Raw genomic sequence first — 27,872 nt, 5'->3', positions numbered from 1 at the left:
AGCGACCACATACTGTGTTGTCATGGAAACAGCACAAACTTCGGCGTCCTAGTTTATGCTGTGGAAGAGTATATTAATCAGACCTGTTGAATAATTCAGTATAGGAAGAACTATACCCACGCTCAGAGAGACTGGCTGACCTCTCAACCCCTCTCTGCACAAAACGCTTACATAACCCAGGTGCTCGCTGTACTTGAGAAGGAAAATAGGTAGTGCCTTAATGCGCAGAGACACATTAAGGCTATAGCCTACTCCACACATGGCCCATACAACCTTGTATTAAACGTTGTGTTTCTGTGTGTGTGAGAGAGAAGGAAAGAAATATGTGCTAGAACCTGTTTCTATTGGCCCCAAGTGCAGATGGGTATGTGCGACGCTTGATGGCTCCAGAACACTGCAAGCAAATCCTGAAACTTCGTCGATGTTTATGAAAAACCTATTTTCACCTCCCCTTCCTATTCCCGAGATATAACGGGATTCTTGTAGTCAGAAACAGACGCGCTTTTTCCGTTTACCCCGAACGCCACACCCCTTACTAGGGGGGTTAGCCCCGTGGCGTCGCCAGGAGAAGAGGGGGAGGGGAGGAGGAGATGAGAGAGAGTGACAGTGACAAAGTGAAAAATTTGTTGGGAGTCGGAGTAAGGATAGCAGGACAGCGCCCATGCTGAAATAGGATAGGCCTACCTTTTTATTCTCGCATCGAAACATCGGACTCGTGCTCCGGTCGGAATAGCGGCGAATGAAACATCGGATCCTATGGACATGTACGTAACAACAGCAATTTGTAAGAATAATTTCCCTCTTTTTTTCTAATCGGGGGGTTGCATGCATAGTGTAATTTACAGTTTACAGTGTTATTTACGGCATTCTCAAACTCTTCCGCTATGTGGCAAAGTGACAGATTGCGCATAAGAAGATGTTCCGGTAGGCTACTAAACGTTTTTAACTAGGCTTGGTTTTGTTCAAACTGAAAGAGCCAAGTCATTTTCTTCTTTTCTTTTTCATTCTACCGGATTGGGCGTTACGGGGTGAACGGAGATTTGGGGTTGGGGAGAAGATGTCACGCTGTGGTTATCACCCATATCGTGACCGACAATACATCCTACTTTTCTTTTTTGGTGACCCAGAGGCGAAAACATCCACAACAACTGGCTCTAGAGTCCAGGATCTCGAGTTTACCGGGTGGCAAACTTTGAGGCCATGTTCCAACTCAGTGGAGCATCCTAAACGCTGCGCAAGTGCGCTGTTTTGGAGTTGTTCGCGATGGCCTATGTGGTCCATTTATGTCTTTGACGATAATCCTGTAATCTCTGATCTCTTTTTTTTCACACCACTGGGTGTCTGTCAATGGGTTTCTCTGCATCTATCCACATGGTCCTTCCTTTATAATCTGTGTTAAATAGTTTATTCATGCAGGGGACCAGTCCCCATCACCCCTACCCTGAATGTAACTCACTGCTTGTGCAGTGGAGGATAGTTTGAATGAATTTTTGACAGAGTTCCACATGCACAACAGTGCAAGGCCACTGTCTCACAATGATGACCTCATGGTTTCATTGAATTAATGAATCTCTGGGGTGGCAGGTAGCCTAGTGGTTAGAGCGTTGGACTAGTAACCGGAAGGTTGCATGATCGAATCCCCCGAGCTGACAACGTAAAAATCTGTCGTTTTGCCCCTGAACATGGCAATTAACCCACTGTTCATAGGCCGTCATTGAAAATAAGAATTTGTTCTTAACTGACTTGCCTAGTTAAATAAAGGTAAAAAAAAAATATATGAATCTCTTCACTGACTACATTATTACTGTAATTCTAACCCTTTTTAGGGAGATCGTTCACAAGAAGGCTAACAGTGTCTTGTAAATCTTACAAAGTTACAGTGGAGTAAGTCTTGCAATAGGCTACAGTAGGACGGTCAAGAAATATTGGATGGTTTGCATAAAGTCCATAGAGTATGGCTTCGTGTGTTTGTGTGTGAGAGAGTGGCCTGCTGCTCATGCGCTGGCCTGCTGAGTGTGTGGGAACAGCTCTATGGAAACTCAGCCTCGTGGGGTAATTCTTACAATCTGTCCTTTGTGTGCGAGTCGCCTGTGGAGAGGATTAATAATAGCTAATGATCCCATCAACTGCTCACTAACACTGGTGAAGAAATGGGTACACACACAGAAAAACATAAACATCACAAATATAGATCTACTGCAGTCTACAACTGGATCAAGAGGTGGCACTGGCAGGGATTGAGTTTCGGCATGTGTGTGTTTGGAGGTTCATGTCTGAGATGAGAGGTGTATGTGGGGGGCTGCTGTGTTTTGTGTATGTCTGTATGTGTGTTTGTGTATGTGTGTTTGTGTATGTGTGTATGTGTGTTTGTGTATGTCTATGTTAGTGTATGTGTGTTTGTGTATGTGTGTATGTGTGTTTGTGTATGTCTATGTTAGTGTATGTGTGTATGTGTGTGTTTGTGTATGTGTGTATGTGTGTTTGTGTATGTCTATGTTAGTGTATGTCTATGTTAGTGTATGTGTGTATGTGTGTTTGTGTATGTCTATGTTAGTGTATGTGTTGGCTGGTAAAAAAAAAAATCCATAAAATGTAATAAAGACAGCCTTCATTTATCAGATTTGTTACCCAAACCACACCTCTATCCAAAACTAAACCTGACCTTGACTAACCCAAGCTAATCCTCTCAGCGGCCGGCTTGGATTAAGGATTAAACTGGACGCTTGGAATTCATCATGGTCTAAGGATTTCACAATCTTAGACCAGAAATCACTTGGACAGTTCCATGGTGATGGTAGAGGTTGCATGTGTACATTATATTATTGTACATTAAATAGGCTTCAGATTAAGATGATTTTATTTATCTGTCCATCCGTCCTTCTCTCCCTCTCTGTCTGCCAGCCACTTACTCTCTCACAGAAACACCCAACCATAAAGATGCAGGGTGGAGTAAGGGTAACTAACAATGTTTGGGATAGCAATTGGTAGTAAGTGGTTTGAGTGTTCTGTGTAAAAGGTAGGCTACTGCAGAGTCGTCATGTCAGTTTCATCTACAGGCGTGTGGAGTTTTAGCCTCGCCTCAGCTCATTTACTGAACCTTTGTGTTAATGTAGGTTTGGCCTTCGCTAGTAAGATCAAGTTTAGCCTTTAATCCTTTTGTGTTACTGTCTTATCATAGCTAAGACACCTACCCTGTGGGGTGGCTGTAATGCTTATTACGCTCTGTTCTTATCATAGCTAAGTCACCTACCCTGTGGAGTGGCTGTAATGCTTATTACGCTCTGTTCTTATCATAGCTAAGTCACCTACCCTGTGGGGTGGCTGTAATGCTTATTACGCTCTGTTCTTATCATAGCTAAGACACCTACCCTGTGGGGTGGCTCTAATGCTTATTACGCTCTGTTCTTATCATAGCTAAGACACCTACCCTGTGGGGGGGCTGTAATGCTTATTACGCTCTGTTCTTAACATAGCTAAGACACCTACCCTGTAGGGGGGCTGTAATGCTTATTACGCTCTGTTCTTATCATAGCTAAGACACCTACCCTGTGGGGTGGCTGTAATGCTTATTACACTCTGTTCTTATCATAGCTAAGACACCTACCCTGTGGAGTGGCTGTAATGCTTATTACGCTCTGTTCTTATCATAGCTAAGACACCTACCCTATGGAGTGGCTGTAATGCTTATTACGCTCTGTTCTTAACATAGCTAAGACACCTACCCTGTGGGGGGGCTGTAATGCTTATTACGCTCTGTTCTTGGAGAGGCTCTGTTCATGGTGACTGTACATGTGGCTGGTGTCTTGCTTGTTTAGACTGTTATTGTACTCTCTTTTCCAGAGTACTTCAACCAGAACATTTTGTAGTGTGTGTGTAATGCGTATGACACAGTGGACACACATGCAATCTAACAAATGCCTTGAATATATGAGCAGGAGGAAGAGTGGCAGTTTTACACTCTTTCACACAGTCATACTCATATGTGTACACTTGCACACACAGATGGTTTTATATTCCTGGCCCAAGCTCCTCTGTAGAATTTCCTGTGTAGAGTCAGCCATCAGACTTCCTGTATTCAGGATTGGATGCAGAGGGGGAGGAAGTGGGGGGGAACCGGGGTAATGGGGAACAGGGAAGGAAAGGAGAACGAGAGAGGAAGCAAAAGCACAGAGTGTTTGCTGGATTCAGTGTTGGTTGTTGTGGTTGTTGAGCTATGTACAATGCAGCCACATAGCATTGGACACAACACAGCAGACAAGCTCTGAGGGAAGGAGGGGAAGTAAGTGAGTGTGAGCTGGGCTGTGGTCTGTTAAATGGCTCTCCTTCCCCATACGCATTTTGTCTTCTACAATATCACTTATCTAGTCCTTTCTCATCAAAGGTCATGAAGGAAAGGATATTAGGAAAGGATGCATTTGAAAATAAGCCATGGAGTGGGATGGAGTATGGTAGAGAGTAAGGGGAGGAAGAGAGCGTGTGTGTCCGACCTGTAATGTCTTCCCTCCTGTTCCTTTACAGGATGTGTCCTAGGATCTGTGGAAGCCACCCCGCCGTGCTAAGCCCTCCCAGCATGCAGTAGGGGCAGTCCACCTTAACTCCACAGGTAAGAGAGACACACTCAATCACACGCACACCCACACACAGACAGACTCTCCAGACCTGAATGATGTAACACACTGACTGCTGGCGCGCAGACAAAAGCAAGTCCACCCTGCAGTGTCTTTGAACTGTGACCTTATCTCCCTCATTGAGCCAAATCTACTCATTGGCAGTAGTTTGTCTGTGTGTGTCTGGTTGCCTGTGTGTGTACTAGCCACTTATCACCCCCTGTGGAGTATGAAGCCACTACGAGCAAACACCATTGCATGTGTGTGTGTTATTGTCTCTCTCTTAATCTTCAGTACTCCACTATGTCTATTACAAAGTATATTTCTCTCTCTGTGTTTAGTTCACGACATCGACCTCTAAAGGAGCCAGGATGTTTACAGGTTCTACCAAGAACCCAACCCCTAAAATACCTCAGCCTGAGAGGCTGGATGAGGTGTACTCCGCACTGAGGAGAGGCCTACAGTGAGTACACACACACACACACACACACACACACACACACACACACACACACACACACACACACACACACACACACACACAAACACACACACAAACACGACTGGCCTGGCTGTTGTAGCAGACAGGTCTACAGCGATACAGGAAATTATTCAAAGTGAAGCAGGAAATGACATCACAATGCTTTGTTCTCAGGTCATTCCTGCAGGTCCACCAGCTGGAGCTGGGCAGCCTGGGGCAGCAGATCAGAGAGAGCAAGAGAAATGGCCGTCTGGTGAGAACACACACCACCAATCACACCAGTCTGACCAATACTAACCCATCATCACCACACTGGCCAATGCCGCTTGCACCATCCCACTTAGTGGACATTTCATTTCTCAAGACATTCTGTTAGAGTAATACTGTATGCAATGTGATGTTAACTGTTATATACCTCCTTTCCTCTCTGCAGGGGTCTCTGTATGAGTTGGATAAGGTGGGTTTCAATCACACCAGGGGAGATGACTGTATTAATTCACAACTCTATTAATAAACGAATGAATATGTACATTTTGGGGTGATTTAATTACCGAATAACTTGTCTTTGATCTTTGTGCTTTATCAGCAAGTGAAGGCTATAGAGAGATTTATGCGTCGCTTGGAGTTCCACCTCAGCAAGGTATGACTTTGAGTGTGTGTGTGCATCTGCAGTGCAGTAAGATACCTGTTAGTCATACATTTGTCATAGTGTTGTCATAATGTTGTGACTACAGAGTAAACTCTGTGTTGTTATAGGGTAACCATCTCTAATACTTTTTGGTAGCAGATTAAGGAGCTTTACAGGTCTGCATCACAATAATGTTTCTGCACAGCTGTAATGTTGCTGTAACGTTCCAGGTAGAGGAGCTGTACGATGCTTACTGTATGCAGCGGCGGCTGCGGGATGGGGCCAGTAAGATGGTGGCAGCCTTTAACTCTGCCACAGGGAGCAAGGAGGCACGGGAGAGCCTGAATGAGGCCAACAGGGGCTACAGGGAGTACACTGAGGTAAGGGACAGGGGTTTATGGGTACACTGGGGAGACGTGTTAGAGAACAAGGCTATTCGCTCTTTCATAGAGCCTTTTAACGTTTAAAATAGCCATTTACAGAATGGAAAGTAAGGTAAAGTAAGTCTTGAAATAAGTAACTTATCAGAAATAAGAGTTTGACCGCAATGTCATGTTGCTCTGACAACAAACATCACAGATTATTATTGATATGAATGACTCATTCTCTCTCTCTCTCGCCTCTCTTTCTCTCGCCTCTCTCTCTCGCCTCTTTCTCCTTCGTCTCTCTCTCTCTCTGCAGCACATGTGTTCGCTGGAGAGTGAACTGGAGAACCAGATGGGAGAGTTTCACATCAAGATGAAAGGTGAGTAATTCCCCCCCCCCCTTTCTCCCACCAATTTGTTCTGGCCCTCACTCCCATCTGTTCTTACCACCCCCTCGCTCTCTTTCTCTCTCTCATTCTAGTGTTCTCTCTGTGTGCATATGTTATGTGCTGTAACTGTATGTCTCTTGTATTGCAGGTCTGATTGGCTATGCACGGTTGTGTGCAGGAGACCAATATGAGGTGAGAATAACTAATTGACACACACTCACCTACACCGACACATGCACACATGCAGTATGCGCACACACATGAGGCACTGATGGTACCCTTGACCCCCAGGTCCTGATGCGTTATGGGCGTCAGCGCTGGCGGATGAAAGGTCGTGTGGAGGTCAGCAGTAAACAGGTGTGGGACAGTGAGGACAATGTCTTCCTGCCTCTCATCACAGAGCTCCTGTCAATCAAGGTGAGAAAGCCCTTTAGATGGAGCATGATAGTGTTTATTATCAAATCAGTATTTACTGTAATTAACTCTGGATAAACGTGTTTGTGTTTATAATAACATGTATAACAACATATAGATATTATAAACATGTTTATAATAATGATACGTTATTACTGTATTGCCATGTTATTATCACATTATTGTACACAAACAGCAAAAATACCCAGAACTTAACAATAGTCCTAAAAAACATCACTTATCGCCACCATTCAACTGACTGTGGTTGTTTGTCCGTTGTGGTTGCCAAGGTGACTGAGCTGAAGAGCTTGGCCAATCACGTGGTGGTTGGCAGCGTGTCCTGTGAGACACTAGACCTGTTCTGTCCACTGCCTCAGACGGTTGCTGTGGATATCAACGACTTGGGGACAGTAAAACTGAACCTAGAGGTCAACTGGAGGTCAGTCTCACCTCAATCATCCCTCTTTACCATTTCATCCCCCTGTCTCACCTCCCTCCCCTGTCTCACCTCCCTCCGCCTCAACCCCTGTTCCACCTTCATCTATCTCCCCATTCTATTGGTGATAGCCAAACCAGGCCATTTGTGAGAGAAAGAGTACTGTTTGTGTCAAGACTGACTCAGTTTGTCAGTAGTAATAACACACGATACAGATGTTTCTATAATATATAACTCTAATGTAAATACAGTTGAAGTCGGAAGTTTAGATACACTTAGGTTGAAGTCATTAAAACTGGTTTTTCAACCACTCCATACATTTCTTGTTAACAAACTATAGTTTTGGCAAGTCGGTTAGGACATCTACTTTGTGTATGACACAAGTAATTTTTCAGTGGGTGAGAAGTTTACATACACTAAGTTGACTGTGCCTTTAAACAGCTCGGAAAATTCCAGAAAATTATGTCATGGCTTTAGAAGCTTCTGATAGGCTAATTGACATAATTTAAGTCAATTGGAGGTGTACCTGTGGATGTATTTCAAGGTCTACCTTCAAACGCAGTGCCTCTTTGCTTGACATCGTGGGAAAATCAAAAGAAATCAGCCACGACCTCAGAAAAAACATTGTAAACCTCCACAAGTCTGGTTTATCCTTGGGAGCATTTTCCAAACGCCTGAAGGTACCATGTTCATCTGTACAAACAATAGTACGCAAGTATAAACACCATGGGACCACGCGTTCTGTCTCCTAGAGATGAACGTACTTTGGTGCGAAAAGTGCAAATCAATCCCAGAACAACAACAAAGGACCTTGTGAAGATGCTGGAGGAAACAGGTACGAAAGTATCTATCCACAGTAAAACGAGTCCTATAACGACATAACCTGAAAGGCCTCTCAGCAAGGAAGAAGCCACTGCTCCAAAACCTAAATAAAAATGCCAGACTACGGTTTGCAACTGCACATGGGGACAAAGATCGTACTTTTTGGAGAAATGTCCTCTGGTCTGATGAAACAAAAATAGAAGTGTTTGGTCATAATGACCATCGTTATGTTTGGAGGAAAAAGGGGGGAGGCTCAGATCCAAAATTGATGGCATCATGAAGCAGGAAAATTATGTGGATATATTGAAGCAACATCTCAAGACATCATTCAGGAAGTTAAAGCTTGGTCGCAAATGGGTCTTCCAAATGGACAATGACCCCAAACATACTTCCAAAGTTGTGGCAAAATGGCTTAAGGACAACAAAGTCACGGTATTGGAGTGGCCATCACAAAACCCCGACCTCAATCCTATAGAAAATTTGTGGGCAGAACTGAAAAAGCGTGTGCAAGCAAGGAGGTCAACAAACCTGACTCAGTTACACCAGCTCTGTCAGGAGGAATGGGCCAAAATTCACCCAACTTATTGTGGGAAGCTTGTGGAAGGCTACCCGAAACGTTTGACCCAAGTGAAAGAATTTAAAGGCAATGCTACCAAATACTAATTGAGTGTATGTAAACTTCTGACCCACTGGGAATGTGATGAAAGAAATAAAAGCTGAAATAAATCATTCTCTCTACTATTATTCTGACATTTTATATTCTTAAAATAAATGGTGATCCTAACTGACCTAAGAAAGGGAATTTCTACTAGGATTAAATGTCAGGAATTGTGAAAACTTTTTACATTTATTTGGCTAAGGTGTATGTAAACTTCCGACTTCAAATGTATCTTGCCCTCTTTCACTTTCTCTCGCTCTCTCACACACTATCCTTCTCTCTCTCTCAGTCCGTTTGATAAAGATGACCAGACCTCGTCCTCCAGTACGATTTCCAAGCGCTTTTTGTCCAATCAGAGCCCTCCAGACACACCTTCCATGCGCGAGCAGGTGTTTTATGTGAGTCACACCTTGTCCTCCCTGCCTCTCTCCCCAGCTTTAACCTATGCTTAAGTCAGCAATTCATAATTGTCTGGAAAAACTAAATATTGTATTGTTTTATTGTTGTTATTATAACCATTGATTACTACTTGCTATTATTAGTTTAATTTTGTTCTGTTTCAGCTGCTCCCTGGCTGCTGTGTTTGTAGAGGTAGCAGTGGTGTGTGTGTGATTGTATTAGAGGAGTGTGTGAGTGTATCAGTGAGCTGTGTAGGAGAGGACTGTGTGAGCGTACAAGAGTGGGTTGTGGAGCGTGTGAGTGTATTGGTGAGCTATGCAAATGTAGGAGAGAAGTGTGTGAGGATAGGAGTGAGTTGTGTGAAGAGTGGAGATCTGGTTGTAGAGTGAATGAGGGTACCAGTGATATGTGTGAGACCAGAAGTGAGTATGAATGTAGCTGTGGTCCGATTAGCTGTTTAATAGTGGTTGAGTAGTAGTCCAATTTCTCCCTCCTCTTCCTCGGTGCGCCGAAGAGCATTTCTCCTTGGAGCAGGGCCAGACTGGGCCAACACTGGTCAACGTTGGAGGTGTTCCGTTCCACTTTGGCGGACAGGCTCTCTCCACCCAGCCGAATACACTCACAGTTGGTGTGTGGCTGCATACAGTTGAAGAAGTGTGGTTGTCTGTAGTTGAAATGTGGTGGTCTGGTTAGTGTGTGGTGGTTTGTAGACAAGTCATGATTTTCAATGTGGACTAGCCAGTGAGTGAGTCTTGGTTCATGTAGTTTGATCATTGCAATTTTCTGAAATGCAGTGCCGTCTAGGGAATTTGATTATTTTGTCCTTCAGATATTTTGAAAATCATGTTTGTATTTAAAGCATATGTTCAGTGCGCATATCTGGTGTAATTGTTCTGTCATTAATGATGTTTTAGCCAAGTTAATTGTGTGACAGGAGGCCTCCCGAGTGGTGCAGTGGTCTAAGGCACTGCATTGCAGTGCTAGCTGTGCCACTAGAGATTCTGCGACCGGGAGGCCCATGGGGCGGCACACAATTGGCCCAGCGTCGTCCGGGTTAGGGAGGGTTTGACCGGCAGGGATATCCTTGTCTCATTGTGCACTAGCAACTCCTGTGGCGGACCGAGAACAGTGCACGCTGACACGGTCGCCAGGTGTACGGTGTTTCCTCCAACACATTGGTGCGGCTGGCTTCCGGGTTGGATGGGCATTGTGTCAAGAAGCAGTGCGGCTTGGTTGGGTTGTGTTTCGGAGGACGCACGGCTCTCGACCTTCGCCTCTCCCAAGTCCGTACGGGAGTTGCAGCGATAAGACAAGACTGTAACTACCAATTGGATACCACGAAATTGGGGAGAAAAAAGGGGTGAAAAATACAAAGCAAAAAATTGTGTGACAGCAACACCAGGTCATCAAAATAGGAATTTCAATTCTCCTTTCCAGATGGAAATAAATATATATTTTTTCCCCATGTTTTGTCAGATGGACTTGCCTATTATTGATGACATCTTTCTCTCTTCCTCTGCCCCCACCCATTCCCTCTCTCATTTATCGCTGTGTAGTCTCTATTGAGGAGACCAGGGGAGCTGGAGAATGGTACAGTCTGGTCAAACTCCTCTGAATCATCAGACGACTCTTCCAGCCCAGCCATGGGACACACACACAGGATGATGGCCACTCACAGCCTACAGACCACACCCACTATCCAGATCTCCTTCAACCCCCGCCAATCAAGCGTCTCTACCCCATCCCTCTTGTCCAATCAGGAGGAAGGGGAGCCAGACGCCACCAAGGGATTTGGCAAAACAGACTCTGTGAAGTGTACACTGCTGAATGGCCATTTTAAGTGTTCTCGATCTCTCAGCCATATCAGTGAGAGAGCCATAGACTGTGTTTCGACTAACAGGTTGTCTGACCAATCAGTTGAGTCCTCTGAAATGCCAGAACCCCTACCCCGCTTAGACCTTGAAGTCTCCTGTGTGGCTTCTCACTGCTCTAACCAGGACATGCATGAAGCCTTGGACTTTCCTGAATCTGGGGTCCCAGAATCATGTGTTTCAACCCCAGTGGATCAAGGTGATGCTCCTCCGGCCTCAACACTGCAGGCCGAGAAGCCTAGGGCTGGAGTTGAGCCTCTTCCCACAGACCGTGTACTGGGAGAGGGACTGAGGGAGGGAAAGTCCTCCACGGAACACAATCACAGACTCCAATCTACCCAGCCACAAGTGCTAACACTACCAGAAGAGACAGTGACTGTGAGTGTATGTGACAGTAGACATGTAATTGTGTGTGGGTAGACATGTAATTGTGTGATGTGTGTACTAAGTCTCTTTCCTCCATAGGGTCGATCTCACAGTCGGTCCTTCAGCTTCACTCAGGAAGTTGAGACTGCCCTGGAGAGCTTTGATTTTCTCAACTGCTCTGACCTTGACGATGAAGAAGAGGAGGAGAAAGAACAAGAAGACGAGGAAGAAGATGAACAGAAGAGGGATGAGAAGGAGAAGGAAGACGAGACAAGGGACTCTGCTGAGAGGTCAGCATTCCCTTCCATTATGTATCAGGCTCTAACTGAACTCATCCTGCCATCTAGTGTTTGGAAAGCGGAATGGTATGTGAATTTAGTTGAGTCTGGATGGTGGATTTAGTTTGTATAATACTGGGTGAAGTTGCATAGTGCTGTTTTCTAATGTGGTCTGTAATATTCTCCTTTTTGCTTTCCTCAGCAGTGATGAGTGTGAGGACGATGTTATAGAAATCATTGTCGAGGCCCCTGAAGGCTTCCGGAATGAGGACTGTCCTCCTCTAGATGCAGACTGCAGCTCTGAGGTAATGATAATGATCATGGGTTTATGCCTGTATAAATAGTGCCTTAGGTTTCAGTGTTCTGAACTGTAGAGAACTTTGCATGTAACATTTACATAGGAGGAGGAGAGTAGCGAGCAGCTGCAGGCCTCCATTGAGACAAAGGAAGAGCAAGAGGAAGAAAAAGAGAAGGAGAAAGTGGAAGACAAGAAGAAGGAGGAGGAGCAGGTTACAGAGATGGACATCCCTGCCACACAGGAGCATGGTGAGGGGGAGGGTCAACACAGGGGAATCTGCTGACATGAGAGTGAATTGAAGTGTGAGTGGTGTTGATCGAGATGTGTGTGTAATTTGTATATGCAGTGCATTTGGAAAGTATTCAGACTTATTTTGTTTGATGTGCAAATGAATAAAAAATATAAAAACTGAAATATCATATTTACATAAGTATTCAGACCCATTACTCAGTACTTTGTTGAAGCACCTTTGGCAGCGATTACAGCCTTGAGTCTTCTTAGGTATGACGCTACAAGTTAAATAAAGGTTGCCTAGTTAAATAAAGGTTAAATAAAAATATAACAAGCTTGGCACACCTGTATTTGGTGAGTTTCTCCCATTCTTCTCTGCAGATCCTCTCAAGCTCTGTCAGGTTAGATGGGGAGTGTCGCTGTAGAGCTATTTTCAGGTCTCTCCAGAGATGTTTGATTGAGTTTAAGTCTGGGTTCTGGCTTGGCCACTCAAGGACATTCAGAGACTTGTCCAGAAGCCACTCCTGCATTGCCTTAGCTGTGTGCATAGGGTTATTGTCCTGTTGGAAGGTGAACCTTCGCTCAGTCTGATGTCCTGAGCACTCTGGAGCAGGTTTTCATCAAGGTTTTCATCAAGCTTTGCTCCGTTCATTTTTCCCTCGATCCTGACTAGTCTCCCAGGTGCTGCTGCTGAAAAACATCCCCACAGCATGATGCTGCCACCACCATGCTTCACCGTAGGGATGGTGCCAGGTTTCCTCCTGACTTGACGCTTGGCATTCAGGCCAAAGAGTCTAATCTTGGTTTCATCAGACCAGAGAATCTTGTTTCTCATGTCTGAGAGTCCTTTAGGTGCCTTTTGGCAAACTCCAAGCGGGCTGTCATGTGCCTTTTACTGTAGAGTGGCTTCAGTCTGGCCACTCTACCATAAAGGCCTGATTGGTGGAGTGCTGCGGAGATGGTTGTCCTTCTGGAAGGCTCTCCCATCTCCACAGAGGAACTCTGGAGCTCTGTCAGAGTAACGATTGGGTTCTTGGTCACCTCCCAGACCAAGGCCCTTCCCCCCGATTGCTCAGTTTGGCCAGGCAGCCAGCTCTAGGAAGAGTCTTGGTGGTTCCACTGCATTCTTGGGGACTTTCAATGCTGCAGACAATTCTTGGCTTGGTTTTTGCTGTGACATGCACTGTCAACTGTGGGACCTTATATAGACCGGTGTGTTCCTTTCCAAATCATGTCCAGTCAATTGAATTTACCACAGGTGGACTCCAATCAAGTTGTAGAAACATCAAGGATGATCAACGGTCAATGGAAACAGGTCTCAAAGCAAAGGTTCTGAATACTTATGTAAATAAGTTATTTCGGTTTTTTATTTTTTATAAATTAGCTAAAAATTATTAACCTGTTTTCGCTTCGTCATTCTGAGGTGTTGTGTGTAGATTGATGAGGGAAAAAAATATTGAATAGATTTTAGGATAAGACTGTAACGTAACAAAATGTGGAAAAAGTCAAGGGGTCTGAAAACTTTCTGAATGCACTGTATTGATTGTGGAGTTGTCATTGGTGGAGAGTAAGTTGTATTTATGCTTCATGCAGGTGATGAGGCATCCTGTGTTGAGGAACCCCGCTCCTCAACCCACAGCAGTATAGCCACCACTGTCCTTTAACATAATGGAGATGCCACTTCTTCAGACCATTATCAGATGCCATCCTAATCCCACCACTCTCTTAAGAGATCCTTACCATTTCACCACTAACAGATCAAAGAGCTCCGCTCCTCTTCTCGATCAGACAATCAATTTCTGCCATGGAGTTCTTCTAGATCAGACAAGCGATTTCTGCCATGGAGGTGGAGATTGTGCAAATGAACAGAAATATATTTGCCTTCCTCACTCCACTCGTGATTGAAAACATGAATGACTATTGTTGTCCACTCATCCAAAGGCCACATGTACACACACAGTCACCTTACAGTGAAGAGACATTTGTAGCCTAATGGAGCCTCTTCAATCAGAAAGTGCCTCAAGTTACAGAAAGAGGGATTGTCAGTTAACGAATACATGAAGAAAATGATATTTTATTACGAACCAGAAAATAATATGAATGAGTATAAAGAAGAGTTTTGATACATTGTTTATTTTCAGGATGACTTACAGATTGTGCACTATAAAAGATACAATTATTTACTGTTTCATATAAATAAATAATGTTGAGCAAATATGTTGCCTGCTTTCAAATGTTTAAACTTTATTATAAAAAATCTCTTGGTAAACCTACTATATTGGATGGTGTTTCTATGAGAGTACTTTCGGTGTGCTTTAAAATCAGTATTTGAAAATGACAACAATGAAACAAAACCCCTCAAATGTTCTGTGCTGGCATCCACTACCCGAAAGCAGCACCTTTACATCCATGACTTCCAGACTAACGTCTTTCTAAACGGTACTGCCCTCTCCTGGGTCATGATGGAGAGGATGCCAAACATATTCCCACAATATTATTTTTACCTTTAACTAAATTATTGATAATTGGAAGGAGGTATATGGGATATACACAGTGCTTGACTTGGACTAAAATAGGTGTTGGTACAAATGTTTGATGCCGGTACTGTATATTTTTAGGTGCAGGAGCTTCACAATACTTTTGAGCTAATATTTTATAAGAGGATTAGGAGCTCAAGCAGTAGAACGTTGGAGGTGCAGGTACTCAGCTCCAGTGAGCTCTTGCCCAAGTCAAGCATTAGATATACACTATCATAGCCTGATTCAAGCCTTCCCAGCCCCACAATAAATATTTGTTATATAATGAAAGCAACATCTTTCACAAACTATTCTTACAAGGATGCATTTATGCTGTGGTTGCATGGTAGTCTTGAAATATTTAGCTTTTCATAGTGAAATATATCCCTATTAAGGTAACGCAAACTAAGTATAGAAAAAATACAACTTTTTTGTCATGTGGAAACAACTGTTCATCCAGAACCACGCCCACGAACCCTGGAATTCAAAACTGGCGCTCAGACGTCACTGCCACACAACTGCTGCGCTACCCCCCTCCCACTTCTCCCGTCGGGCCTCTGTCTGCGCATGCACACTCGCCCGCTCCAGGCCACCATTTTGTGTAGAGATAACTCTGTCAAAGCGTTAGAGGATTAATAGCGCTGGGACGCAAGGGCAATCTTCCCTGCCGTTGCCAGAGAAAGACCGAACAAGCACTGAGCGCTCAAGCAAATTTACCAGAAAAAGGAAGACCGAGGAGCAGGTAAAACGGCACTTTCTCCGATGAAGGGGGGCATTTTTGTAGGAGCTGTCGTCGGCCTCTAGGTGTCACGGTGGGGCTCGCGGTCCAGGCGACTGGCGGGGGGGTGTTTGTCTCCCTCTATCGTTATCGAAATTTACTAAAAACATTTATAACCCAGAAGTTAGAGCTTCTGTTAAACGTATTAGTGTATTTGGACTGCTATTGGTTCGTATTAAGGCACAGATGGCTTTATAAATGCCTTAATGTTTAGTGGCTTGTTTAGGCCAGGCGTCCATCTTCTCGTGCCCTTTGTTTCCTCTTTTGAGAAGAGAACCTGCGTCTCCGGGTTCTAGAACGAAAGCTTAACATTGAGTTTAAACTTTGGATCGATGTCGATCTATACATTGTATCAATGTAACATCTTTAATGTTTCCAATCACTCATGGTGCTACACTTTGGAGAAGAAAAAAATGTAATCAATAAATCTGTGTAGTATTTCAGAATTACTACATAGTACCTGATCTGGGTAGTTATTTTAGTCGATGTTCTACAACAATCCGTTGGTTCTGATATATCAGCACTAATTGTGTAATACTTTCTATGGATTCAAGCTATTTTACGGCTTCTCAAAATGGGGCTCTAGTTAAGTTGGCTCGGTAACTAGGTAACGTTTCACAAAGGTTCCCTTGAGTAAACACGGAAGGAGGAATGTAGAGTCATCTCTTAATGTGTAGGCCAAATAAATCCGCAAGCACGGAGAGTAGATTTCTTCTTCAGAAGCTAGATAAGGAATTGGTTTTCTATAATCGGCACCACGTCCCATCGCGCCAGCCTGGTCCGCCTACAGCCGCCTTTCGATTTAAAACTTGTCATGAGAGCTCGAGCTCCCTCTATAACCTGCATGGTAATGTTACAAAAACATCCGCAATACCGGGCAAGACACATGAGGGTGAATAGGGTAGGTTCCTTTTATCAGTGAGTTTCTTATATATTAAAAAATGATCTGCTTATTTTGGGAGTGTTCTTTTTTTATTGGGACTTTGTCAAATGGTTGGTAGACAGAGAAGTAGGATTAAAGATCAAATAATCAGCTGGTGTTCGGCAATTAGGCCTGGCTTGCAGTGCTTTCCAATTTATCCCAAATGTGTTTGATGGGGTTGAGGTCAGGACAATGTGCAGGCCAGTCAAGTTCTATCACAACGATCGTGACAAACCATTTCTGTATCGCTGAAACAGGAAAGGGTCTTCCCCAAACTTGGAAAGTTGGAAGCATAGAATTGTCTACAGACAATGTTTGTCTATGGAGAGTGCATGGCGGTGCGCTCGATTTTATACACTTGTCAGCAAAGTGTGTGGCTGAAATAGCCAAATCCAGTCATTTGAAGGGGTGTCCACATACATTTGTGTATATATATATATATTAGTGTATCATGCTTCAAAGTTATTTATTTAAAAATTCTTCTGGTATTATCAGGTCGTTTCTATGGAGGGTGAAGTCGTTTCCATTGAGCCCGCTCAGGTCGAGGGTCTCCAGGACAGTGGGGAGGGAGCAGAGCTGCTCCAGACTGCAGATGCTGCCCTGATGGAGGGGGGTGTGGCACCCCAAGAGGTGACGGGGAATGTTGAAATGATGGTGATGGACACCCTGGACTCGACCCTTGACCCTGCCCTGCTACAGATGAAGACTGAGGTCCTTGAAGGGGGTGGCACAGTGACGGTCACCGGGGGAGACGAGGGACAGATCATCACCCTGCAGGTTAGTGTGATTTGTGTGAGTTGAGAGAGGTTTGGAAGATATCCCTTGTAAGCCAAACTTGTAGGCATAAATTATTCAGAGAACTGACTGACCCCGACTGTGTCTTGACTTTAGGTGGTGAACATGGAGCAGACGAGTGCAGCACTGGGGCTTGGACAGCTGCAGCTGGTGCAGGTTCCTGTCACTACAGCCACCGTGGAAGAGCTCCAGGCCAGCTTCGTTGACGCCTCAGCAGGCAATACTGAGGCAGAGCCAGTGATCTGCCACACCCTCCCTCTGCCTGAGGGCTTCCAGGTCGGACGCTACTCAACTACAAACACACTTTAAACAAGCATTTTAATATCCTGCTTAATGTTTCTATACACACTTTGGCCTGAAGGCTCTGGTGAGATGCACTGACTATAATACAACTCTAACACCTTCCTGGCAAATTGTTTTTGTCTGGTGAAGGTGGTGAAGGTGGGGGCGAATGGAGAGGTGGAGACAGTTGAGCAGGAAGAACTGCAGGCAGCCCAGGATGAGCTCCAGGTGATCCACAGGGAGGAGGAGGAGGAGGAGGAGGAAGCTGAGCCCCAAGTAGAGGACCAGACATGGTCCAAAGACCCAGATTACCAGCCAACTGCTGGCATCCGCAAGGGGAAGAAGGGCAAGAAGAGCCGCCTGCGTTACGGGGAGGGGGAGCGGGACATGGACGTGTCTGTGTATGACTTTGAGGAGGAGCAGCAGGAGGGGATGCTCTCTGAGGTCAATGCTGAGAAGGTTGTGGGCAACATGAAGCCGCCCAAACCCACCAAGATAAAAAAGAAAGGTCAGAGTTGTGTGAAAGGTCAAGTTTTGTGTCTAGGTGGGTGTATGGCAACCCCTCTCTTTTGGGGGTGAGGAGGAGATCTGTGTGGGTTAAAGGGAGACTCGGCGATGACGTAGATGCAGCAAGTAGAACGCATAGTAGGTCAATTTCCACAAACTATGAGCGTTGAGGCGCAAGGCTCAACTTCTGTGCTGTTTTGGTCCCGTGGCTACCACGCTCTTAACAGCGTGAAGCGACCCTGTGCAGATACTGTGTGTCACAGTGAGCTCGATGTCATGCATTTCGCTCATCTCAATATCTGTGAGTCTACCATTTTGCTGAGTCTACCTTTTAATGTGTTAAATAACCTCTTTTGTCTCTCTCAGGTGTGAAGAAGACGTTCCAGTGTGAGCTGTGTAGCTACACCTGCCCCCGGCGCTCTAACCTGGACCGCCACATGAAGAGCCACACAGATGAGAGGCCACACAAATGCCATCTGTGTGGGAGGGCCTTCAGAACAGTCACACTGCTGAGGAACCACCTCAACACACACACAGGTATCTACAGACTCACATGTTCAGTCACAGGCTGTTTAAAAAAAAAAAAAAGTACATGTGTACAGTTGAAGTCGGAAGTTTACATACACTTAGGTTGGAGTCATTAAAACTCGTTTTTCAACCACTCCACAAATTTCCTGTTAACAAACTGTCGTTTTGGCAAGTTGGTTAGGACATCTACTTTGTGCATGACGCAAGTCATTTTTACAACAATTGTTTACAGACAGGTTATTTCACTTATAATTCACTGTATCACAATTCCAGTGGATCAGAAGTTAACATACACTAAGTTGACTGTGCCTTTAAACAGCTTGGAAAATTCCAGAAAATCATATCATGGCTTTAGAAGCTGATAGGCTAGTTGACATCATTTGAGTCAATTGGGGGTGTACCTGTGGATGTATTTCAAGGCCTAACTTCAAACGCAGTGCCTCTTTGCTTGACATCATGGGAAAATCTAAAGAAATCAGCCAAGACCTCAGAAAAAAAATTATAAACCTCCACAAGTCTGGTTTATCCTTGAGAGCAATTTCCAAACGCCTGAAGGTACCACATTCATCTGTACAAACAATAGTACGCAAGTATAAACACCATGGGACCACGCAGCCGTCATACTGCTCAGGAAGAAGACGCGTTCTGTCTCCTAGAGATGAACGTACTTTGGTGCGAAAAGTGCAAACCAATCCCAGAACAACAGCAAAGGACCTTGTGAAGATGCTGGAGGAAACAGGTACAGAAGTATCTATATCTACAGTAAAACAAGTCCTATATCGACATAACCTGAAAGGCCGCTCAGCAAGGAAGAAGCCACTGCTCCAAAACCGCCATAGAAAGGCAGACTACGGTTTGCAACTGCACATGGGGACAAAGATTGTACTTTTTGGAGAAATGTCCTCTGGTCTGATGAAACAAAAATGGAACTCTTTGGCCATAATGACCATCGTTATGTTTGGAGGAAAAAGGGGGACGCTTGCAAGCCGAAGAACACCATCCCAACCGTGAAGCACGGGGGTTGCAGCATCATGTTGTGGGGATGGTTTGCTGCAGGAAGGACTGGTGCACTTAACAAAATTGATGGCTTCATGAGGAAGGAAAATTATGTGGATATATTGAAGCAACATCTCAAGACATCAGTCAGGAAGTTAAAGCTTGGTCACAAATGGGTCTTCCAAAGGGACAATGACCTCAAGCATACTTCCAAAGTTGTGGTAAAATGGCTTAAGGACAACAAAGTCAAGGTATTGGAGTGGCCATCACAAAGCCCTGACCTCAATCCTATAGAAAATTTGTGGGCAGAACTGAAAAAGCGTGTGCGAGCAAGGAGGCCTACAAACCTGACTCAGTTACACCATCTCTGTCAGCAGGGATGGGCCAACATTCACCCAACTTATGTAGGAAGCTTGTGGAAGGCTACCTGAAACATTTGACCCAAGTTAAACAATTTAAAGTCAATTAGAATTTGGTAGCATTGCGTGTATTTAATCTTCTGACCCACTGGGAATGTGATGAAAGAAATACAAACTTAAATAAATCATTCTCTCTACTATTATTCAGACATTTCACATTCTTAAAATAAAGTGGTGATCCTAACTGACCTAAGACAGGGAATTTTTACTAGGATTAATTGTCAGGAATTGTTAAACTGAGTTTAAATGTATTTTGCTAAGGTGTATGTAAACTTCTGACTTCAACTGTATTTATCCTTATTGAATGGATAGGGTGAGTTTTACTTATGTTAACTATTGCCCTCTCCGTTTTAGGCACTCGTCCTCATAAATGCCAAGATTGTGACATGGCATTTGTGACCAGTGGAGAGCTGGTGCGTCATCGTCGCTACAAACACACATTCGAGAAACCCTTCAAGTGCTCCATGTGTGACTACGCTAGTGTGGAGGTAAGTACGCACCTCTGATCTATTTTTACATGTTATCTAGCTGTGAACTAATTTGCAATGTATAACTGAAATGTTTCTGGAATGTTGTTTAAATGTTTCTCTCTCTTTGCCCCAGGTGAGTAAGCTGAAGAGACACATCCGCTCCCATACAGGCGAGAGGCCCTTCCAGTGCAGTCTGTGCAGCTACGCCAGCCGAGACACCTACAAACTGAAGAGACACATGAGGACACACTCAGGTAACACATACCCAATCTCTCAGCCTTACACCCAAGTATTCCTGATTTTAGTTCTGTTGATCGATGCTACACTACTTGACCAAAAGTATATGGACACCTGCTCGTCGAACATGTCATTCCAAAATCGTGGCCATTAATATGGAGTTGGTCCCTCCTTTGCTGCTGTAAGTCTCCACTCTTCTGGGAAGGCTTTCCACAAGCGCAATAGTGAGGTTGGGCACTGATGTTGGGGCATTGTCATGCTGAAACAGGAAAATACCTTCCCCAAACTGTTGCCACAAAGTTGGAAGCACAGAATCGTCTAGACTGTCATTGTATGCTGTAGCGTTAACATTTCCCTTCACTGGAACTAAGGGCCCTAGCACTAACTATGGAAACCAGTCCCAAGCTATTATTCCTCCTCCACTAAACTTTACAATTGGCACTATGCATTGGGGCAGGTAGTGTTTTCCTGGCATCCGCCAAACCCGTATTCGTCCGACAGACTGCCAGATGGTGAAGCGTGATTCGTCACTCCAGAAAACGCATTTCCACTGCTCCAGAGTCAAATGGCAGCAAGCTTTACACCACTCCTGCCGACACTTGGAATTGTGCATGGTGATCTTAGGCTTGTGTGCTGTTGATCGGCCATGGAAACCCATTTCATGAAGCTCCCCTGACGAACAGTTATTGTTCTGACGTTGCTTCCGGAGGCAGTTTGGAACTCGGTAGTGAGTGTTGCAACTGAGGACACTTAGGGCAGAAATTTGACAAACTCACTTGTTGGAAAGGAGGCTTCCAAGTGGCGCAGCGGTCTAAGACACTGCACTGCAGTGCAAGAGGCGTCGCATCAGACCCTGGTTCGAATCCAGTCTGCATCACACCCGGCCGTGATTGGGAGTCCCATAGGGCGGCGCACAATTGGCCTAGTGTCATTCGGGTTTAGCCTGGGTAGGCCGTCACTGTAAATAAGAATTTGTTGTTAACTGACTTGCGTAGTTATATAAATAAAATGACGGTGCCACATTGAAAGTTACTGAGCTCTTCAGTAAGGCCATTCTACTGCTTGTTTGTCTATGGAGATTGCATGGCTGTGTGCTCAATTTTATACACCTGTCAGCAACGGGTGTGGCTTAAATAGCCCAATCCGCTAATTTGAAGGGGTGACCACATACTTTTGTGTGTGAATATTTATTTATTTATTTTCACACATTACCGTTCAAAAGTTTGGGGTCACTAAGAAATGTCCTTGTTTTTGAAAGAAGCAATTTTTTTCCCCCCATTAAAATAACATCACATTGATCAGAAATACAATGTAGGCATTGTTGTAAGTGACTATTGTAGCTGGAAACTGCAGATTTTTTATGGAATATCTACATAGGTGTCGGAGACCCATTATCAGCAACCAATCACTCCTGTGTTCCAATGGCACGTTGTGTTAGCTAAACTTGGATTAGCTATCGTCGAAGGAATGAGCCTTACACCGAGGCCTGTACTCTGGAGCGGGATCGATTTGGAGGTCGAGGGTCCATCATGGTCTGGGGCGGTGTGTTACAGCATCATCGGACTGAGCTTGTTGTCATTGCAGGCAATCTCAATGCTGTGCGTTACAGGGAAGACATCCTCCCTCATGTGGTACCCTTCCTGCAGGCTCATCCTGACATGAGCCTCCAGCATGACAATGCCACCAGCCATACTGCTCGTTCTGTGTGTGATTTCCTGCAAGACAGGAATGTCAGTGTTCTGTCATGGCCAGCGAAGAGCCCGGATCTCAATCCCATTGAGCACGTCTGGGACCTGTTGGATCGGAGAGTGGGGGTTACAAATATTTACACATGTTAGGTTTGCTGAAAATAAACGCAGTTGACAGTGAGAGGACATTTCTTTTTTTGCTAAGTTTATATATATATACATACATACACACACACGTGTATCTGCCTCACATACAACCTAATAAAGCGTCCCTCTCTCTGGCAGGTGAGAAGCCGTATGAGTGCTACATCTGCCATGCTCGTTTCACGCAGAGCGGCACCATGAAGATGCACATCCTGCAGAAGCACACAGAGAATGTGGCCAAATTCCACTGTCCCCACTGTGACACAGTCATCGCCCGCAAGAGCGACCTGGGTAAGCGACTCGCTTGTGCACAGTCATATCTCCTCTGCTGAAATACGGTCTTGTAACCGTGAGTGGATCAGTCTGTGTTCCTTACATTTAGATTGTCCCGTCCTTCCTTTTTCACTCTCAGGTGTCCACTTGCGGAAGCAGCATTCGTTCATGGAGATGGGCAGGAAGTGTCGTTACTGTGACGCTATGTTCCACGAGCGTTACGCACTCATCCAGCACCAGAAATCCCACAAGAACGAGAAGCGCTTCAAGTGCGACCAGTGTGACTATTGCTGCAGACAGGTACGTGAAAGAGACCTTCTCTACTTGTTTCCTCAAAATTTTCACTGATTTGAAATGGTGGATGTCCACCAGATATTTGCCATCGTCAATCTCAGAGATGAGAAGCGGCCACTTTAGACAATTGAGATGCCTCCCATGGATATGTTTGGAATCAGCCGGAGACTGTTCTAGACCTCGGTGTGTTCACTGACTGTCCTATGTTTAACCTCTGACTCCTAGGAGCGTCACATGATCATGCACAGACGCACACACACGGGGGAGAAGCCGTACGCCTGCAGCCAATGTGAGAAAACCTTCCGGCAGAAGCAGCTGCTGGACATGCATTTCAAACGTTACCATGACCCCAACTTCATCCCCACTGCCTTCGTCTGCAGCAAGTGTGGCAAGACCTTTACTCGCAGGGTAAGGGGACAACACACATCCACACTGCAGGCTAAAGGACTCATTCACATACAAAGGCATATCCTCCTGAGCAGGATACAGGACACTCAAAAAAACACACCCTCCCACCAGGTTGGGGAGGATTGAAGCCTAGTTGCTCCACAGTGTGTTGTGGTCTTAGTGCCTTCAGAAAGTGTTCATACCCCTTGACTTCTTCCACATTTAGTTTTACAGCCTGAATTCTAAATATTTTTTCCTCTCACCCATCTACACACAATACCAATAATCACAAAGTGAAAACATGTTTTTTGAAATTGTTCCAAATATATTGTAAATTAAATACAGAAATATCTAATTTTCATAAGTATTTACACCTCTGAGTCAATACTTTGTAGAAGCACCTTTTGCAGCAATTGCAGCTTTGAGTCGTCTTGGGTATCACCTTCTGGATTTGGAATGTTCTCCCATTTCTTCCAGATTTTCTCAAGCTCTGTTAAAGAGACACTGAACACGGCAATTGGCAGGTGTTTTTTTTCTGTTGCTTATTAAAAACGAGATTTCAGTCTTTCCTGACCGATTCTGCATTTGGTTAATGATTGTCCCCATGAGTCACTGAATAAATCTAACATAACTCAATAAATCTGCAAATAATTTTTACGTTTTTGCCAAGGATGTTTTAGTTACACAATTTTGTTTCTAACTAAGGTGTTTGGTGCAGTATTTCTCAAGCAAACATTTTTTTTTGCAAGGTGTTTTATGTGAACATTCGGGGCTGTTGAGCAGGTCTGTCACACTGTCTATGCTATTGGATTGAGCGCAATCACCGCATATGTTCATCCCATGTTAGTGGGCAAATGAACATTGTTTTGACAATGTTGTTTTGACAATCTTAATTTACCTGTTGTGATGCATGAATGTTTTAGACGACTGACTTTGTCCCAAATTATCATGTTTACACTTGTAATAATTTTGACACTAGTTTCTGACTCATCAGCGCCACATGTCGTTTTTCAAAGGGAATCGTTGCTTTTTAAAGGCAGTCACTCTTTATGTTAGATGGGGAGCGCGGTGAACAGCAATCTTCAAGTCTTTCCACTGGTTTTCAATGGGATTCGTGTCTGGGCTTTCACTGGGCCACTCAAGGATTCTCACATTCTTGTTCTGAAGCCATTCCAGCGTTCCTTTGGCTGTATGCTTGGTCATTTTTCGGTTGGAATGTAAATCTTCACCCCAGTCTCTGAGGTCCTTTTGCACTCTGAAGCAGGTTCTCATCAATGATTTGCCTGTATTTGCCTCCATTCATTGTTCCCTCTATCCTTACCAGTCTCCCAGTCCCTACCATTGAAAAACATCCCCATAGCATGATGCTGCCACATCCATGCTTCACGGTAGGGATGGTGTTGAACGGGTGATGAGCTGTGCCTGGTTTTCTCCAAACATAGTGCTTTGCATTCAGGCCAAAGAGTGACATTGTTTATCAGACCACAATCTTTCGACTTATGGTCTTTCACGTGCCTTTTTGCGAACTCCAGGCGTGCTGGTGCCTTTTTTCTCAGTAATGGCTTCCGTCTGCCCACTCCCATAAAGCCCAGATTGGGGAAGTGCTGTATATACTGTTGTCCTTCTGGCAGGCTCTCCCAGCTCAGCCATAGAACTCTGTAGTTCTGTCATTGGGTTCTTGGTCACCTCCCTGACCAAGGTCCTTCTTGCATGGTTGCTCAGTTTGGTCGGATGGCCAGCTCTAGGCAGAGTCTGGGTAGTTCCGTATTTTTACAATTTCCCAATGATGGAGACCACTGTGCTCTTTGAAACTTTGAACACTCTAGAAATTGTTTTATACCCTTCCCCAGATGTCTCATCACAATTCTGATTGTTCCTTGGAGTTCATGGTATAGTTTCTGCTCTGACGTGCACTGTTAACTGTGGGACCATATATAGACAGGTGTTTCTTTCTAAATCATGCCCAAACAATGTAATCAGTCACATGTGGACTCCAATCACGTTGTAGTGACATCTCAAGTATGATCAAAGGAATTTGGATGTACATGAGCTCAATTGGGAGTGTCATAGCAAAGGGTTGTGAATACTTATGTAAATGAGATTTCTGTATTTATCTTCAAATGTGGAGTTTGGAGTATTGTGTTTAAATGAGTGAGAGAGAATCTATTTAATCCATTTTGAATTTAGGGCTGTAACAACAAAGTGGAATAAGTCAACTGGTATGAATACCTGTTTACATTTTTTGATCTCTTCCATTTAACATGTATTCTTTTTAAACCAGTTAAACATACACATACGAACCACAACTACATCTCATCTGCCCAGACCCACATGCTCACACCCCATCCCTAGTTCCTGCATTTGCCACATCGCCTTAAATTGTACAAATTAGTTTTTCTAGGTCGCCCATGCTATTTCAATAAATCATTAGATTTTTTTCATTATGTTAATGGTTTATTTGCATGTTTTTAGTACTTATTTTTTCAAGATGAGTGATGAGAATCGTCCAGCCCATTGACTATCTCACTGTTTTCTGAAGGCACTGTATATGACTCTTTGCTCCACAGAACACCATGCTGCGTCACGCGGAGAACTGTAACGGAGAGAACACCGGCGATGAGAACGGAACCCCGCCAAAGAAAGGCCGCCGTGGCAGGAAGAGGAAGATGCGCTCCAGACGGGATGACGACGATGACGACACCGGTACGACCAAGTCACAGTTCACTTTATTGTTCTTATACATACAATGAAACAATATCATGTAATATTGTTTACTATGCATCTTAAGAGTACATCGCTAAAATCAGGTCTTTCTTGTTCCTCTCTTCCACAGAGCCTGAGCTGGATGATATTGAGGAAGAGGAGGAGGAGCTGCTAGCTGAGATTGAGGTGGAGCAGGCACCTCCGGTTGTCCCTGTCCCTGCCCCTGTTGGCCCGCCAGCCAAGAGGAAACGTGGAAGACCTCCCAAGGCCAAACCTGCCCCAAGTGAGTCACACTCTGGTACCCTGTTGGAATAATAAAGAAATACCACCCTGTCTACTTAATTTCTTGAAGGAATCACTTTTCATGCAGACATGGCATCGAGTGAATACTTTGGCCTTCACAGATTTAATCAGATGCAGATCACTGATCAGTACCCCAAGGGACTCAAAAGTCCCAAAACAGCTGGACAGATGTATAAAAAGTGGTTTTCTTCTTCCCTCAGCGGAGGCAATTATCCGGGTGGAGGATGAGACCACAGGCGAGGTGGATGACATCATCGTGAAGAAAGAGATGAAAGCCGAGCAGGCGAGCCAGGAGGAAGAAGCTGTCGAGGATGAGGAGCCAGCAGTAGAGGTGGAGCATGCTGAAGGAGAGCCTGCCAATCAGCTAGAAGAGTCATTCCAGGGGGAGGAGGTGGTGCAAGAAGTGGCACTGTCTGTCACAGAGGCTCCGCCCAACGGTGACCTCACTCCTGAAATGATTCTCAGTATGATGGACCGGTGATGAAGTCTCTGTCTACATCTAACGATACAAATTGTCCCCTATCTGTACACTCGCATACACCCCATTGTACCCACTCTCAAACATACACCGTACACGTATACCACACATGCACACCCCAGTTATAACCTAAGATCTCTCTCTCTCTGATGTTGATGATAATGCCTGGGACATGTCTAAAGATACCTTTAGCCCATTCTATTTTTTTAAGAGCTTATTTTCCTCTCTTGCGATCTCTATCTACATCCCACTGCGAAACCCCTGACACCCTCATGTTGAATTATGTTTGTATACAGAATCTAGATAACATGCAGACTGTTGTCACTGGAAAAGATGTAAGGAGAGGGGTGGTTTAGATCATGATGATGTATTATGTCATAAATCATGTCCTCATTCTGCTGTCAATTATGTTCTCGAGGCCCTCAGAATGCCTTCTCTGTTGCATATTTTGGCCCACATTTGATCTCTTCATGTTGGCCCTTTTCTTGTGCTCTGTTGTCTGTCTAAAAACAATTATGTGCTTTCACCCATGGAATTAGCGTGTCGGATGACCTGAAATATTCTGCTTTTACAAAATGTGATGCTGTTTTAAAATGAAACACAATACCTTGCTCTTGTTAAAGCTTTTAGAATTGATTTGTTTTTTGGTTTGATGCTTTTGTCTTTTGTACCATCGAAATGAAATGCTAGGGGGCTTGAATGGCAAGATATGATTGGAGGGGTGGGAGAATGTTTGACTGTACAGCCAATAATAATACAAATAAAAAAAGATCAACCTACTGGGGTGTCATGAGTCAATTTGCTTCAGTTTCAGCCTTTATTAGGCTAATTTATGTTGGCATGTAGTACTGAAATATACACACTATAGGATGTTTGATCATTTTTACACTAGAGTATAATCTGCCCTAT

At 44.4% G+C, this 27,872-nt stretch overlaps 2 protein-coding genes across 10 annotated transcripts; both read left to right on the top strand.

Annotated features, from left to right (window-relative positions):
* Positions 1-472: 472 nt before the first annotated feature.
* On the top strand, positions 473-14,516 carry LOC106587418 (rho family-interacting cell polarization regulator 1). Of its 8 annotated transcripts, none has more exons than XM_014175790.2 (17): positions 473-764; positions 4,519-4,603; positions 4,949-5,070; positions 5,263-5,341; positions 5,522-5,545; positions 5,675-5,728; positions 5,947-6,096; positions 6,398-6,461; positions 6,619-6,662; positions 6,762-6,887; positions 7,175-7,323; positions 9,090-9,198; positions 10,756-11,454; positions 11,536-11,801; positions 11,917-12,019; positions 12,116-12,260; positions 13,837-14,516. In XM_014175790.2, the coding sequence occupies exons 3-17, from the start codon at positions 4,979-4,981 to the stop codon at positions 13,905-13,907; spliced, it is 2,175 nt and encodes a 724-aa protein (XP_014031265.2). In that variant the 5' UTR covers positions 473-764; positions 4,519-4,603; positions 4,949-4,978; the 3' UTR covers positions 13,908-14,516. The 8 variants fall into 8 exon arrangements, with proteins under 8 accessions (XP_014031265.2, XP_014031266.2, XP_014031264.2 ...); XM_014175791.2 differs by having other exon boundaries at positions 479-784; positions 11,920-12,019; XM_014175789.2 differs by having other exon boundaries at positions 479-784.
* Positions 14,517-15,293: 777 nt separating this feature from the next.
* Positions 15,294-27,742, top strand: LOC106587416 (transcriptional repressor CTCF). Of its 2 annotated transcripts, none has more exons than XM_014175788.2 (13): positions 15,294-15,501; positions 16,955-17,236; positions 17,351-17,530; positions 17,687-18,044; positions 18,410-18,580; positions 20,341-20,474; positions 20,590-20,710; positions 22,667-22,816; positions 22,938-23,098; positions 23,318-23,500; positions 26,047-26,182; positions 26,313-26,465; positions 26,686-27,742. In XM_014175788.2, the coding sequence occupies exons 2-13, from the start codon at positions 16,964-16,966 to the stop codon at positions 26,964-26,966; spliced, it is 2,301 nt and encodes a 766-aa protein (XP_014031263.1). In that variant the 5' UTR covers positions 15,294-15,501; positions 16,955-16,963; the 3' UTR covers positions 26,967-27,742. The 2 variants fall into 2 exon arrangements, with proteins under 2 accessions (XP_014031263.1, XP_014031262.1); XM_014175787.2 differs by lacking the exon at positions 15,294-15,501 and adding an exon at positions 16,175-16,438.
* Positions 27,743-27,872: the final 130 nt, after the last annotated feature.

The sequence above is a fragment of the Salmo salar genome, chromosome ssa26, assembly GCF_905237065.1.
Source record: "Salmo salar chromosome ssa26, Ssal_v3.1, whole genome shotgun sequence".
Classification (NCBI taxonomy): Eukaryota; Metazoa; Chordata; class Actinopteri; order Salmoniformes; family Salmonidae; genus Salmo; species Salmo salar.
The sequence above is the reverse complement of the archived record's forward strand: the minus strand, read 5'-3'. Positions and strand labels throughout refer to the sequence as shown.